Here is a 17,670-nt window from a genome sequence, read left to right on the forward strand (position 1 = left end):
ACAAAAAGGAAGGGAAAAAATGGCACGGAAAAAAAGTATGAAAAATACGATAATTTTAACAGAAGAAAAACAACATATCCTCCTCAAGGAGGATACCATGGCTCTGATACCATGTTAGAAACAAGTGACTAAACTGGAGAAAAAATTTGTGTATTATTGAGTGTGTTCAAGTTGTCTGGAATGATACAATATAGAAGGGCATTTATAGGTGCTAAGAGAATCGAAATAATAAAGACGTACGGAACTGGCACAAAGAAACGCAGACGGAACTGCTTCAAGGAAACACAAACGAAACGCAAACGGAACTGTCGCGAGAGAACGCAAACAGAACTACCACGAGAGAACGCAGACGGAACTGTCACGAGAGAACACAGATGGAATTGCCACGAGAGAACGCAGATGGAGACGGAACTGTCACGAGAGAACACAGATGAAATTGCCACGACAGGATGCAGACGAAACTGCCGAGGAACTGCCGAAAGAGAGCGAAAACTATATGATTTCTTCATGAAAATAGGTAAGCAGCGGATGACAATGGTATTTGATCATTCAACCCGAAAAAACACAAGATAGAGAGAACAAGCTAGTTAGTGAGGTGAGAAAGTATCAAAGGAGTGACAAGAGACAAGGGTATGACATTAAAAAAAAGTACAAATCTTCAAGGAGGATACCATGGCTATGATACCATGTTAGAAACAAGAGACTAAACTGGAGAAAGAATTTGTGTATTATTAAGTGTATTCAAGTTGTCTAGAATGATACAATATAAAAGGGTATTTATAGGTATTAAGAGAATCGTAATAATAAATATTGTTAGAAACAAGAGAGTAAACTGAAAAAAAAAGGTTTGTGTATATTCAAGTTGTGTAGAATGATACAATATAGAAGGGTATTTATAGGTGCTAAGAGAATTGAAATAATAAAAAACGTAATATCCTATAATAAATATTCAGATATACTAAATAATACTAATTATATTCTAACATAATACACGTGTAAAAGAGTTTTACACTAACAATACATCAAAATTAAATTCTTTGAAATATTGCATAAACTATAACTCGTCCTTCATGCTCCATATCAAATTCTATTAAAGAATATCAATGTAAATACATTATACATTGGTTATAATATTAGTTTTAAAACACAATTCATATAAGGAAAATTATTTACACTGTTCTAACCAATTATTATATCTAGTCACAAAAAGAAATTACATATCTTTATCCAGTTTTAGAATCCTAATTAAGTTGCTTAGTGTTACTTTAGACTCTAGAGATTATTTAAGGAAAATACTTTTAATCAGTTAGAAACACACATTAATTGCTAAGAAGCAATAACTCAAGTGACATAGTCTCCCTATACTCAATTAAGAGGTTGCGGGTTCGAGTCTCTATATCTTTGATAAAAAAAAAAAAAAGAAACACACATTAATTATTAAGACCATTTGTGTATAATACACGTATAAGTGTATAACTATCCGTCTCATTCTTCAGTTGCTTTTGCTAAATACGATCACCATACACCTCACAAACATTGATGTCGCTGTGAATGTCTGAATGACCATGAAAGGGATAGCACCCATCATTCACATCTTTAGAGGGAATGGAGACTTGTCTATTTCAAACCCGATGAGCAACACCATTTTACATTTGAAAGAAATCATTATAGTCAGGAAAGAACTAACCAATGCAAAAATCAACTAAGTTCCATCAAAATCATATACTTATACATAACGGTTTAGAGAGTAATGCTCCATAGCAGAGCAATATCCAAATGGGTTCATCATCAATTGTTTCTACAACCTTCAAATAGGAAACAAACTGAAGTTCACCAAGAAAGCTAACATAAAAATGGTGAACGAGCAATCAACAATTCCTTTGATTAACAACAGCTAGCAAACCAATTTCCGACTTGATGGCCAAGCCTACTCTGTGACTCTAACATAAAGGGATGAGAGCATTCGCGAAAATGATAATTTCTCACACCAAATCGATGTCTTGTCAAGGATCCTTGCCGCCAGGTCTGCCACTTCCTCAGTTGTCACAACCAAGAGGCTTGGTATGTTGAGAAAGTCCGCAACCTACACATCCACATCCACACAGCATTGCATTAACTATTAGCAAAGCACTAACTAGCAAAGAAAACTTTGCTCCCAAACCAACTTTGATCAACATAACACAAAACTTGGGAGGTCCCTTGGAATTTGCAAACGCAGAGTAAATTTTTTTAGCAATTTTGATACTCCTATGACTCCCACATTACAACATAAATGCACCAAGATGTGTTATTTGTATACATGTGATAACTATTAGTATCTAACTTACTTCAAGAGTGCAAAACAAGAAATATCACATAAATTCAAGTGAGATGAAGTGAGTTTTGCTATTAAGGACTTAGGTTCTAACTTCTAAGATTCACCTCACATGTATCGCATTTAGTGTGAATATTTTCCAAAAATTTATGTAGCAGTTAACATCAAGAACAATAATCAAATGCATCTGACCATGACTAGATAGATACATGACTCAAGTCAAGTGAACTCACTGTATCCAAATGTGGGAGAATGCATCGGTTACGCTTGAGGAATTCTGTCATCCAGCCTTGGAAATGGTCCACAATCAGAAGGCCCTCCCCGATAGGGTGGAAATCATGTATCTCAAGGAAATCATATGTCTTCTGACAGAAGTCGATGACCTGAGAGAGAACATGGCCAGTGCAGCTCACATTGATGTTCTCAGAATTCCCATTGTATCCAACAAGCTTTCTCAAGAACAGCGATTGATTAACGGCAACAGGCACAAACATCTCTAAGACCTTTCCATCAGAACTTGTAAGGGAAACATGGTTCAATTCTTGATGACGGTAGTCACCACAGTAAAGAGAAAGGCAGATATTCCTAAAGTCAGTGGACATCATGAGAGCCTGGAATTCCTCGAGACGACTCTTGCCAAAATCTCCTGTTTGAGTGAACCAGTCCCTAAAGCCTTTACAGGCAACAACACTGCCTCCTAATAACTTAGCGCGGTCCAATTCCTCTAGAATCTCTCTGCTACGGTTGTTGTCCACACCAGTGAAATAATGGAACATTTGGCTGAACGAATACTCGTTGGTGTGGCAGCCACCATGGCGCTCTAGCTCCTGAGTTGTCATAGCCAATAAGCTCGGGATCTGAAGATCTTCCGCAGCCTACCAAACACGATTGACTCAATTTAGTCCCTCAAACTGAAATCGTTACACATTATGATCGCTCAAACTTCAATTGACCATATTTAATCCCTTAAAATTGGGTTAATCGAATTTTGATGACTAGATTGAGTTTTATTCGACTATCCAATCCCTTAAAATTGTACAACTATTCTATAGCCAATAGAATATTTGTACAATGTGTATAATGAGCTATTTATTTGGCTCAATATGAGTTAAAAAATAAACATCATCCATACTATTCAGAATAACTATCGGATACAAAACATGCCATATCAAAGAGTCACATCCCCACATCCTACCACAACTAAATCATACCTCAATTTTAAACCAATCTCTAACATAAATTACTTACCGAAACCAACAAAATCATCAATAATTCATCACATATACATACTCATTCTCATCACCTTATCAACTATCATTAAGTCATCATTTAACATTCCATTTTTATCTCCAACATCAACCACTAAAACAATTACACAATTTATATCAACAATTATCATCTGAGGTACTAAGCATCCAACATACTCATGCATTCACACCTATCCTAACGTCATCTAGCCTAAATTTTCACAAGACATTATATATTAAATATGAGAAACCTAAACTATACATTGGCTGATTTCCTGGTATAACCCAAAGACACCACCAAAAGGTTCAAACTCAGCCCCAAGAATCCAAAGCAATGACATCCAAAGCTCCACCAAGATTCCAATGTTTACAATCAAGCTCCAATTTACATATATACACACCTAATACACATTTTCACAACCCGCACCGCCAAATTGGCGGATTTTGGCGGAGTGGGGCGGGGTGGGACGGGCCGGTCCGCAGGGTCAAAGATTTTTTTTTTATTATTAAATAAAAAATTGATTCCTATTATAAAATTAATAATTATAAAATTTTCAAACACTTTTTTTTGTTTTTGAATGTGTATAATAAGCTATTTATTTGACCCAATATGACTTAAACTCACCCATACTATCCCAAGAACGCTTGACCTTTCGGATCTAGAGTTCTATACCATGTCATGAAACACTCATCCAAAAAACTTAAGCTGATGGAAAAAAGTAATACTAATAATTATATCTCTAATACTACCCTAACACTCTCTATATTTCCTCTATTAATTGGAAACGGAACAAATTCGGTTAGTTCTATACTGTTTTTGTCTTGCCTTTAAATGAAACGTAATGAATGCGAAGGGAAGAGAAGTGACCTGATGCAATTCGCGGAGAATGGGACGGTTCCGGTTGATGAAGGCCGTGGACCAGCCCTTGTAGTTGGCGGCAATTTTGTCGACGATCTCTTGGAAATCACGTTTCTTCTGCAAGAAGAGGATGACCTCTGAGAGAACATCGCCGGAGACGTTAGTCAACGGGATCACACCACCGTTGCTGCCAACCGAATCAAGAAGGCCTTTCAAGACCACGGATTCAGCAGCGGCGACGCTCTTGTCGATTTCCATAACCCGTCCATCGGAGCTTTCTAGTGAAGTATGGCTACCTTTGCGTTTATGATCGAACCGACCAAAGTACACATTTTGGCAGAGTCGTCTAACGTCGCCATCCCTCACAAGCCTATGGAAATCATCGAGCTTATCGCTATCGCTATCCGAACTATTGAGCCAAGTTCTTAAGGAGACACAAGAAGAAATTCTGAAATTTCCAAGTTCCTCAGCCGTCGACACTGCCTGAACTATATCAGAGTGGCGCTGTCTGTTTTTTGTCATAGCAGTGAAATAGTGGCCCATTTCTCCGACGGTTGCTGACCGCCTGGTAGAACATGAAGAACGAAGGAACCGGGGTAATTGAACTTGGGCTAGTAGGCTCATTTTTTTGGTTATTGGAAGCATACATGTGATGTTCTGTGTTATGAGGGTATAGTGGTGCTAAACCAAGATGTGGGGCAGCCTTTTTTTACTTGTGCTTTAACAAAACGGATTATAAGAGTTGTTTTGAAAAGAAAATATCATAGTTAAATCGGATGGTCCGATTTGCAAGAAAAAACTTTTGAATTTTGGAAGAAGCAAATCGGACCGTCTATGTTGTACAAAAATTTTTCTTTTTAATAAAACGAAAATCGGACTGTCCGATTTCTCTTAGAATACTCGTACTATCCGATTTGTAGCTTCCTGACACTATACGCTTGTAAAATACGCTGCTTCTCCATGTTGCTGTCCTACACCATTACCTTCTCCATAATAAAATTAAAAAGTGGTTATTTGGACACGGTATTAGTTTCTCCCCTTTTAAACACCTTTTCACCATTACTGTTCAAATTTATTTTCCACTCTAATAGTCTAAACTCCAATCTAAATCTATTTTTTTCGGGGGTGAGTGGAAAATAAACATAAAAGGATCGGTAAAACTCGTTGACAAACTAAATTTATCACAATATTACATAAAAGTCCCGTATATAAATTAAATTCAATGAATTCGTATTATATATTATAGTACTAAATCGAATCAATTTTATTAGAATTAATAAAAAATAATGTAAATTGAAGTAACTAATTTCCAATTATATAGGAATAAAATTCGAAATGTTTATAATATTAACCCATCCATAATAATTTAATACAACTAGTTTCGAATTAGCACAATTTTATAGCACGTAGTAATTCAAATGGACTAAAGTCGAATTACATTTCCATAGTAATTCGAAAGAGTTAATTCGATTTATATATAGATATGCCATGGTAATAATTCGACACAAATTAATTCGATTTAGTTACGATATTATTATATATAAAATTCGAATTCAGTTATTTTGAATTACATTTCACCAAATCAAATTCTCTTAAAATGAAAAATTCTAAGAAATTAAAGAAAATCTAAACTATACTATTCAAACTGTGAAAATAGAAAATTATCTAAATCGAATCTATCAGTTGGACGGAGTCTTTCATATTGCTAGTAACGTTCATGAAAAAGTTAATGAATGAACTTTAATTTAATTTATTTTTTTAAGAAATAAATAATTTTTAGTGATGTTAAATCGCTTAGAAGTTTATTAGACGCGTTATTAAAATTTTTAAACTTTAAATAGTAATTAAAGTATTGATTTAGGGATAGTAATTTATTCGAACATTGAAATTACAAATGTATATTTGATGAAGGATAATTAAGTATTAGGACGAACAGTGATGACAAATTTTATTAGAATTTGTAAGTAAATGTTTTAAATGTTAGAAGTTTAACGTGGTTAGAAATTTTGTAAGAGTTTAATTGAATTTAATTTAATTTAGATTTCAAGTGCTGGAGTAACTAGACAATAGAAGATTAATAAGGATTTAATATAATTTAATTTATTTAAAAAAATTAATTCTTAAATGTTACATTATCGAAGCATTACAAATTTAGTTATAGTATAGAGTTCAGCTTTATTTTCTGAATATTAGATTAACTATATGTTGTTAATATTAATTTAAATAGGGTTAATTTAATTTAATTTATTTTCATTTAATTCGTAAATCTTAGATTAACTATGCTCAGGTTGTTTTTATTATAATTATTCATTTTACCTGATTTTTGTTTTTTAAATATTCATGGTTTTAAGAGAATTGTGTAATCGTCATGTAACCCCACCGATGTATCACTAACATGAGAAGACAGCACAATATGTCTCTAGATGATAAGATTATGCCGTACCTGCATACAGCCAGCTTAGCACATCTCGCGAGGCTCAACAATCACTAGTTTAGATTGGATGAACGGCTGGTCAGTGCATTTGTCGAGCAATAGTGTCCGAAGACGCATACCTTCCACATGCCATTCGGAGAACGCACGATTACGCTACAGGATGTAGCGTACCAGTTAGGTCTTTCCATCGATGGACACTACGTCAACGGATGTCTGACGGACTTCGAGCGATACATTTATGGCAGGCGACCTGCATGGGATTGGTTTGACGAGTTATACTGCATTGACAAGTTCACTGTGAAGTGCACTTGGATGTAAGAGATATTCAGTAACCTTCCACAAGATGCAGACGAAGAAACAGTCAGGAGGTACGCGACTACGCGATGACATACATCATGATGCTATTATCAATGCAACTCTTTGGTGACAAATTCGATACACACCTGTATATCTGGTGGCTACCATGAGTTGCGAAATTAGAGGACTTGGACGGATACAATTGGGGATCTGCCGCTCTTTCGTGGTTATACCGATGCTTGTGAGGTGTGGCCAATAGTAAATTTAATTTACTTTTCTCTCATTCGATGCCTTGATATGTTTGTTTGAGTGATTTAAAATTTTGAAGGCAACAATGACTTGAAAAAAATGGAAAAAAAGCATGCAAAGTGAAGAATTCATGAAGAAATGAAGATTTGCTAAATTCATAGCGACGCATATGCGTGACACACGCATACGCGTGAGAAGGAAGTCTACTAGGCGACGTGTACGCGTAACCCACGCGTACGCGTGACAAGTATTATGGGAGCCAAGCCAGATTTTTTTGCTGAGTCTGACGGAGGCATTTGAATGAAAGGACTGATCCATCTAACTTTTAAAGATGTCAAAAATTTAAAAGTATTTTGAAGGATTACCATGTGTTCATAACACGCAGTGGAAGAAAAGAAAGTAATCCTTAAAGATCTATTTTTGTGCTTAAACTTTATTCCAATAATAATATATAGATATAGATCAGATCTAAATACCTGTGTACGCTAGTAAAAATCACTTTCTCCTTCGATGGTACGAAGGCGCTATGCGTATCCACACCGAGACCAACCTTTGCTGTCAACTCCTTGACCAATGGACATCTGATCTAAATTGAGAAACCTCTTGCAACTCTTTGCATGCCATAAAATTCTTCTCCAAGAATTAGGCTCACATACATTTATGTGCGTAGAGGTAAAAGAATAAAACCCTTGTGTTTTATTCTCTCATTTTTATGTGATGCCTCTACTCTTGACATACATATATATAGTATGAGATTTGTTAATGATTTTAAATTTGATTCTCAATTCAAATTTAAATCATATCTTGAAATTCCAAATTTGAATCCTTCAAATTTTATGAATCATATCATAACAATTTAAAACATAATCGATTTGGATCTCATCCAAATTTATAATTCAAATTCAGAAATAGAATAACTAATTATTTTCAAATCTCATTTAATATTCTCAATTATCATATTATTATTATATTTTTGGTGCTAGCAAAGAATATAATAATATTCTATTTGACTTAATATAATTATTTATTTTATCAAATCAAAATAATAATTAAATAATTCTACAGCAAAGATTAGAACATTCGTTAGTGTGTGACCCCATAGGTTCAATACTAAGTGGGTAGTAAATTAGTCATACTAAATTTACTAATCAAGGTTGGCGTCTAGCAACACTCCTCAACGACCTGATAGTATGAAGTAATATATTTTTACTAAGAACCTTAGAAGAACAAAGTATAATTCCTTCCATCTTTCCAGCTCTTGGTTAACTCTTAGAGTATGGTTTAATTGTCAAACTTTAACTTGTTACCATTATTATAATGAACTGTGAATGACCTAAGAAACTTATTTCTTCATTCATTCAATCCCCTTGACCAAGGTTTTATTCATCTCATTCATTATAATCATAGAGCTCAAACTCTTTACCGAGAGTTGACGGATTCCTTATTGACTAATCATTAATTCTACAAGTATTTAAATCATACCTAATATCCATTCAACTAGCACCCTAGGGTATTAGGTGTCCAGAATCAAAGTATAATAAATACATTGTTAATTACTATGATAGTCGCAGGTCAAAGGAAACTCTATTACCATGTTCATCTTGAGAATATTCTATTGACAAATATGCAGTAATTATAACCATTAGGAATTCTCAAAGTGAGTCAGTTCAATGGTCATATCTCTATATGCACCATCTATATATATAATTTAATAAATAAGATCTATTAATCTTCATCCAATGAAGACCATTGTATATATATTGATCTTTCCGGATTATTAATGTCCTTTTTAATAATCCTATAACCAAGAACAATTTAGATTAAATTATAAAAGATTTATCTCTTAATATTATGATCACTATCACAATGATAAATCTCTAAATTTAATCAAGGACCTTATTATATTAACATTTTAATATAATAACAACAACAAATTATTTGACACATGATTGATTGGATTGTGGTCATACTTCTTATTCCCAACATATTTTTTAACGGTAAAAAATAAAAATATCTACAAAAAAAAGTTAAAAACTTAATTATCTTTTTACTCTTTTTGTAAGTATTTTTCTTTTTTTTTTTTTTTTTTGGCTATTCACAATTACACAAAGAACGAAACATAAAGTTTCCTATGCTATGCGGTGTGAAATCAGGTGCGAACTTTTTCGCTATTGATTCGCTGTTTACCAAGTTTGATTTTCTTACAACCTGGAAAGGGACCACCTGGAAAAATCACGCGGCGTAAGTCAAATTCCACATGTTATTTTTATAGTCAGAGTGCAACACACTTTACTTAACAACGTGTATAAACAACACTCTTCTAAAATAATAATTATAATTAAGAATTAATTATCTTTAAATTAATTACACATAATAAAAATTATATTTTTTACTTTATTAATCTTTTTATTTATTATTTTTTTACAAACATTCATAGTTTAAACGAATTAATCTGATTTTATAGATACTTAAAAGATAAAGTCATCCACCATGAAAAATTTTACTCTCTATATGATTAACACTTTGTTTAAATATAGAAAAAACAAATGGAAGAAAAGGAAATAAGAAGTAAAAAAATAAGAGGAGAAAAAATAAAATAAAAAATAAAATTATTTATATATTGTTTGAATAAAAAATAAATAAATTTTTTTTGTTTAAATAAAAAAATATAATAATATAAAATTATATTAATATCTTTATAATAAAATAAAATATAAATATTTTTATTTATTTACATTTTACTGTATTTTTATTAAAGTATAGTTAAATACGTGTGTGGAATAAATGTCAAATAAATACCTTATTCGTAATACATTCTAATATGCAAATGCAATAACTCAACAACATGTGCACGATTCATAGATTAATTTTACGGCCCTTAACTGTTTCGTTGTTATTAGTATTGGTTGTGTTGACTATTATACTAGTATATTGCTAATTTTTCTTCTTTTGATTTAACCACTTTTTTTCGGTTGACTTTGGTTAACATAATACACATATTTAGCACACAAAAAATAAAGAAGGTATATCTAAGTGCGCACTACAAATTATTAGAGGCATTTTTTTTGTTGTTTATTTTCTTCGCCGTCACTAAAAAAAAGGCAACTCCTGTTGTCAAAGATTTTTTTTTTTTTTTTGAGTTTTTCACAGTATCCCCAAACCCGATCGGTCAAGGATTAATCCGTCGCGAATCTGAGCTCCATTTAAGGGTCTGTCGCTGGCTAATGGATTGCTGCATGCACAAAACGGGATTCGAACCCCCGACATTTGATTAAACGAACAAATAAACTGACCACTCGATCAACCCAAATTAGTTTATTGTCAAAGAATTATGTACTTAACTAATCAATTTAAGATGAACTTTTTTTTTACTCGTATGCCTTATGAATATTTTTCAATCAACCTCAATAATAATTCTAAAAAAACAAAGTTAGCCCCCTACAAATATCTTATCTAGCTTCTCTCCCCCTCCTCCCGGCGGAACATAACAAGTCCATTGAAGTGGGGCAAGTGGTGGAAATGCACTGGATTCTGGAACCTACATAGTCAAATTCACCAAGTCACCAACTTCAACAATTGGAGGACCATGTTAAAGCAATCATAATAATCTAAAAGAATTTCTAGAAGCAGGACAAAAAAGGACAAAAGAGATGAGGACATGAAGTTGTTGTAGTTGACTTGGTTTTGTAGGGGATTGAGCGGGTTGGTAGGGTGGGTCAGGATATGGAGAAGGCAGGCATTTGTTAGGAAAAATCATTAAAATAAACATAAACAAATTATTCCAAATAAAATGTGTTTGTTATTCTTAACACATTTTTTTTTTTCAAAATGAAGGGATGATTTTGTAATAGCATTGAAACACCAATTCTTTTTTGCCCACGAATAATTGTAGAATAAACACCATTCACTAAGTATATTCTTAAAACTCTCATGTACATTTTTGAAGAGTAAAAATTATGCATGATTGACATCTTTTTCGATGTGAAGATGAGTTATTCAAGGACATGAATATTACCAACATTTTACATTTTAAAATAAAGAAGAGAATAACAACTTCATGGGAAGAAGCATGGAACCCCTGCAGAAAACTTTGTGATTAATGGTCAATCAAAATTGATAGAAAAAGAAAGCCAAGGAAGGTGATATGTTCCAATGGTGAAATTGATGGCTAATTTAATGAGTAATTTTATATCATTAAAAATATTATTAATGATTAATTGATTATTATAAATCACAAAATCTACTCACCCTAATACTTCTCAATACATAATTTCCCCAAAAAAAAAAAATCACAAATTCAATAACTCCCGAACCCTAGATATCACAAACAACTCCAACCAACCACGAACATCTCTGGATTCTCCCTCTTTGGACTCCAATGTGACGTTTAAAGCATGATAGCCCAACTTTTTAAAAGTAAAAACAACAAGGCCCATATCTCAATGATAGACTTAAGAATAAGGTTTTAATTTCTTCATGACCAAAAAAAAAAAGGTTTTAATTTCTTGACCAGAATCACTTGTTTTGCATGTTTACTTGTTTATGGAATACAGATAAAATTTAAGAACATTTGGAAGTATCTACGTCCAATATTTCTATTTTAGTTGTAAATTTCTCTGCATGTTTTCTTTAAGGAAACCACTATCAAAAATATATTTTTTTAAAGATATTTTTTAAAAAATAAAATTTAACACATATAATTAATTAAACTGTGTTATTTTTATTAAAATTATACAGGACAAATCAGTTTAGCCAAAAAATTAATAAATTAAATTTTGAATTAATATAAATTAATATTTTTTATAAAAAATAACTACAATATCTATATATAAAAAATAATTAAAATATTTTTATTATATATATATAAATTTTGAAAACTCTAAATCTTAACCCTCTAAAATTTAATATTTTTAAAATTAATATATATAATAAAAATATTTTAGTTATTTTTAATAATAAAAATATTATAGTAATTTTTTTATAAAAATAATATTAATTTAGACCAATTTAAAATTTAATTTATTATTTTTTTATCAAATTAATTTATTAAACCTAATTTTAATAAAAATAATATAATTTAATTAATTATATATATTAAATTTTAATTATTAAAAAATATCTTAAAAAAATTACGTTTTAAACGTCTCTTTATTAGCTCCCTTTCTGTCTCTTTTTTTTTTTTGGTTTACCCAAACAGTATCCCCCAACCCGACAGGTTAAGGATTAATCCGTCGCGGATCTGAGCTCCATTTAAGGGTCTACTACTGGCCAATAAATTGCTGCATGCACAAGGCGGGATTCGAACCCCCGACACTTGCTTAAGCGGACGAGTGAGCTGACCACTCGACCAACCCAAGTTGCCTTTCTGTCTCTTTATTAGCTCCCTTTCTGCAACGAAGTGTCACTCCTTTCTTATCAAAAGTTGCTCTGCCCTTGCCCATGGGCCATGGTATTAAAACAGGGAATAAGCCCATATAATGCATCTGCTCTACTCTGCTTCTTTGGACTCCAATGTGAAATTTTAAATCATCATAGCCCAACTGAAAAAACAACAAGGCCCACATCTCAATGACCAATGTAAAAATATAACTGGTTTTGCATTTTTTGCAATACAAATAAATTTAATAATATTGTCCCAAAAAAATAACTTAAGAACATTTTGAAATATTTATCTCCTAGTTTTTATACAAATTTAAGTATTTAACCATTATAAATAAAGTTTAATTTAATTTAATATATTATTATCTGATTAAATTCATTTCTAATGTTATTTATGAAAAATATATACTATGTCGATGTAATATACGTCATCAAATATTTATAAAAAGAAAACTTGTTTATACCTAAAATACGTTAAAAAAAACGTAATTCCCTAATTATTAATTAATTAATTTTTAGTTTAACCATTTATCATCACATCATTTGCAACTGCAAGTCCGCACAACAATATTACCTACCGGTCATACCCATCATTATTTTTATTTCTTTCAATTTTTAATTAAAATTTCGGCAATTTTATTTCAAAGGAAAAAAAAAAGGAGAAATTTCTCAGGAATATTACCAAAAAGCAAAAACCCTCTGTGTGTTTTGAGCTTTTGGAACACGAGCCTTGATCTACGCCGATGGCTACCACCAATGGTTCTTCTCCGGTAACTTCTATTCTTCTTCGCCTTCTTCCAATCCCTTTCCCTTTCCATATCCCTATTCTTCTATGTTTCAAAATTGGTTCTTGTTTGTGTTACTGAGCTGAATTGCAATGCCACAGCGAGCTGCTGAAAACACAGAAAACAGCTTAGAGAAGATCAAGCGTCAACTTGCTTCATGTTCTGGCAGAAACTTGTTGCAGGGTCCTCTTCTCAAGCGATCTGAAACCGTAAGCTGAAATTGAAGTAATTAGTTTCGATTTATATAGGAATGAAATTCGAAATGCTCATGGTATTAGCGGTCCATAATAATTCGATACAACTAGTTTCGAATTGGCACATGATTTTGTAGCCCGTAGTAATTCGATTTATTTACGATATAATTATATATAGAATTTAAATTCAGTTATTTTGAATTACATTTTACCAAACCAAATTCTCTCAAAACAAAAAATCATAAAAAAATAACGAAATATAAATTATAAGATTCAAACTGCGAAAATGAAAAATTATCCAAATCGAATTTATCGATTGAATAGAATCGCTCATATTACTGGTAGCGTTCATGAAAAGGTTAATGAATAAATTTTAATTTAATTTATTTTCTAAAAAAATAAATCGTTATTAAAAATTTTAAACTTTAAATAGTAGTTAGAGCATTGATTTAGGAATGGTATTTATTCGAACATTAAAACTACAAAATGTATGTTAGACGAGGAATAACTAAGTATTAGGACAAATAGTGATAACATATTTGGTTAGAATTTGCAAGTAAATGTTTTAAATGTTAGAAATTTAACGTGATTAGAAATTTTGTAGAAGTTTAATTGAATTTAATTTAATTTAGATTTCAAGTGTTGGAACAACTAGGCATTAGAAGATTAACAAGAATTTAATATGATTTAATTTATTTAAAAAAATTAATTCTAAAATGTTAGATTAACGAGGCACTACAAATTTAATTATAGTATAGGATTCATCTTTATGTCCTGAATATTAGACTAACTATGTGTTGTTAATATTTAATTTAAATAGAATTAATTTAGTTTAATTTATTTTAATTTAATTCGTAAATCTTAGATTAACTATGTTCAGGTTATATTTTTATTATAATTATCTATTTTATGTAATTTTTGTTTTCTAAATATCCATGGTTCTGAGAGAAATTTTTAATCGTCATGCAACTTTACTGATGTATCATCAGTATGAGAAGGTAGAATGATATGTTCCTAAACGAAAGGATCATACCATATCTGCAGACGACTGGCATAGCACATCTCGTAAGGCTCAATGAGAAGGTTGGTGCATTTGTCGAGCGATGACGTCTGGAGACATATACCTTCCACATGTCATTCAGAAAGTGCACGATTACGCTATAAGATGTGGCATACCAATTAGGCCTTTTCATTGATGGATAGTACGTCAGTGGATGCCTGACGGACTTCGAGCGATACATTGATGGTGGCTGACCTGCATGGGATTGACATTCAATGACCTTCCACAGAATGCAGACGAGGAGACAATAAGGAGGTACGCGAAGGTGTACATCATGATACTATTATTGATGCAGCTCTTTGGTGACAAATCCAGTATACGCATGCATATTCGGTGACTAGGTACTGTACGTTGTGAGATTAAAGGATATAGGCGGATACAACTGGGGATTCGCTGCTCTCTCGTAGTTATACCGATACTTGTGAGGTGTGGCCAACAGAAATGTAGTTAAGTTAGCCGGTCCATTGTAGTTCCTCCCGTCATAAATCTTCTGACAGTTCTCGAATTTTAGGCTCGATAAGTTTGACGCCTTTCATTAGCCGTCGACGACGAGGTTCTTACCATTTATGGTTGTCATCATGTCTAATAATATAAATTAAATATTATTGTCGTTGTTCGTAGTATATTTTGAATGTCAGGTGTTCGATTATCAATCAACATTAAGCGAAAAGGGGGTCGAAAATCGCACAGTAGAAGTTCCGGGCAGGAGATGTGAGTGTTTTAGTGATCAAACTTGCATTGTTAAGTTTTTTTTTTTTCAACTTTCTACTAGACCTTAAATGAATTACAATACTCGTTTTTCTTTGCCAGTTTACATGGATGCCATATAGCGCACGTGCCAGTCCCACGGTATGCTGTTATTCAAATGCGCATGCTAATTTAATATTTTTATAAATAATGAAGGTGCAATGAACACACTTTAGTAACTTTAGTCTTCCATAACATTTGTGTTAATGCTGTTTCTTTACTTCTTAATTTTTTTGGGGTGATTTTTATATATATATATATATTTTGCTCTTTTATTTTATGTTCATTTTGTTGATAGTCTTACAAATGAGATTTTTTTTTTTCATTTTGATGCTTGTAAAACATGTCCAATATTATGTTTTTATAATTTAAAAGGAAATTTCTATATTTTAAAAAATAAAATGCAGCACATATATAATTGGATTTGGTGTTCTAAAATCTTAATATCCAACATGGTGTTGTAAATGAGATTGAATTCCGAATTTGCACCTATCCAATTCAATTCATGTACACCGTTAAGTGGGACAACCTGATCTATGTAACTTAAGGGGAAAAAAATATAAATCTCTCTCTCCACTGCACTTGTATGTTTTTCTTTGTCCCTATTATTGACTCACTTTTTAAGATAAAACTTTTAGTGATCAAGTTTGACAGAAAAAGTTCGAGGAATTAACATTTTCATTAAAATTTATCTAATATTTAATCATAAAAAAATATGTAATTACACACCATTAAATATAATTTTACATCATTAAAAATATTAATAATAACTAATATACAAACACACATTAAAATTGCATGCATGAAGCAAATAAAACTGATATGAGGCTATTGAAAACGACCTTTTGGATGTGTGTGTGTGAATGGAGGCTACTAATTGAGGGAGAGAAGCGTCTGATACACAAAACATATATATGGAACAGCAAATAATTAAGGTTTAAAAAGGATCACATATTGAAAGAAAGCAAAAGCACAAGATATTGCTAGTGGCTAAGTAAATATTAGCAACCATGTTTTGATTTGTCATAGCCAGATATATGTTTGTGGGGAGAGAGAGAGTACAATAATTGATGATATTTAGTACCATTTACAAAATGTAGTTACTAGATTATGAAAGTGTTATTGTTTATATTAATATCATTTCTTTTATGGGTTTTGTGTTTAGCCTGTATTTCTAATAGATTTTAACAAGTACTACTTCATTAAGTTTCTTTAAGCAGTGCTTATTATGTTCTTAATAATATTTATAAAAGTATTGTATTAATTAGAGATATTATTGTTGTCAAATTAAAGAGATGTTTGGTGCAGTCACAAAAAAAAAAAAAGAGATGTTTGGTGCACTTAGTAAAAAACTAATTAAGATAGAAATAATTTGAGTGAGTAATAATTTATTTACAAGTACTTCTATAACGTTAGATACAAGATGATTAATGCCAAACCTTAAAAAATAAATCTTAAAATAGTATAAATAAGTGTAATAACCCGTGCTATATACACGTGATAAAATTAAAATTATAATTTTAAATTATTCTATTAAAATTAATTTGAATTGTAATAATTTAATTAATAAATAAATAATATAATGTGCATTGTTCGTGTTTTTTTTTTAAATATTATTAAATGTATTAACTCGAATGTAGCTATTAAGTGTATAAAAATTATGTTTGAATTATGAGTTCTCTAAATTAAATTATTCCATTTAAAATATTTAAATTATAATTTTAATCATAAATTACAATTACGATTTAAAAAAATTTCTTTGATATAATATTACATTTTTTTCCACTTTACTATTAATATATTGATATTGCAATTCTAAATGACAGTATTTTACTGAATCTTGACTGAAAAATAAAATAGTTAAATTACAATATTTTAAAAATATAATATAATTTTCTAGCATAAATTATAATTATTAATCTTTTTAGAAATGTAAAAATTACGAGTTAATACAAATGATATTGAAATTATAAATATTAAAAATGGTTATTAGTTGATTGTAAATAATTATTAATATACCCAACTATACGTTGATAAACAGTGTATATTAATTATTGAGGAATTATAATAAAATTTCATAAAATGCAACTTCATTATTGTTACAC

General features: G+C 31.1%; 1 protein-coding gene and 1 long non-coding RNA gene across 2 annotated transcripts; one reads left to right on the plus strand and one right to left on the minus strand.

Annotated features, from left to right (window-relative positions):
• Positions 1–1,690: 1,690 nt before the first annotated feature.
• On the minus strand, positions 1,691–5,160 carry LOC112764302 (uncharacterized). Its single transcript, XM_025809865.3, has 3 exons — positions 4,430–5,160; positions 2,548–3,189; positions 1,691–2,083 (listed from the first exon to the last, which is right to left on the minus strand). Exons 1-3 carry the CDS (start codon positions 5,063–5,065, stop codon positions 1,928–1,930), a joined length of 1,434 nt encoding a protein of 477 aa, XP_025665650.1. The 5' UTR covers positions 5,066–5,160; the 3' UTR covers positions 1,691–1,927.
• Positions 5,161–13,369: 8,209 nt separating this feature from the next.
• Positions 13,370–13,938, plus strand: LOC112764303 (uncharacterized). The gene is made up of 2 exons (XR_003183092.2): positions 13,370–13,549; positions 13,666–13,938. It is a non-coding gene; the product is annotated as an uncharacterized lncRNA (long non-coding RNA).
• Positions 13,939–17,670: the final 3,732 nt, after the last annotated feature.

Source organism: Arachis hypogaea, chromosome 17 (genome assembly GCF_003086295.3).
Source record: "Arachis hypogaea cultivar Tifrunner chromosome 17, arahy.Tifrunner.gnm2.J5K5, whole genome shotgun sequence".
In the NCBI taxonomy this organism is placed as follows: Eukaryota; Viridiplantae; Streptophyta; class Magnoliopsida; order Fabales; family Fabaceae; genus Arachis; species Arachis hypogaea.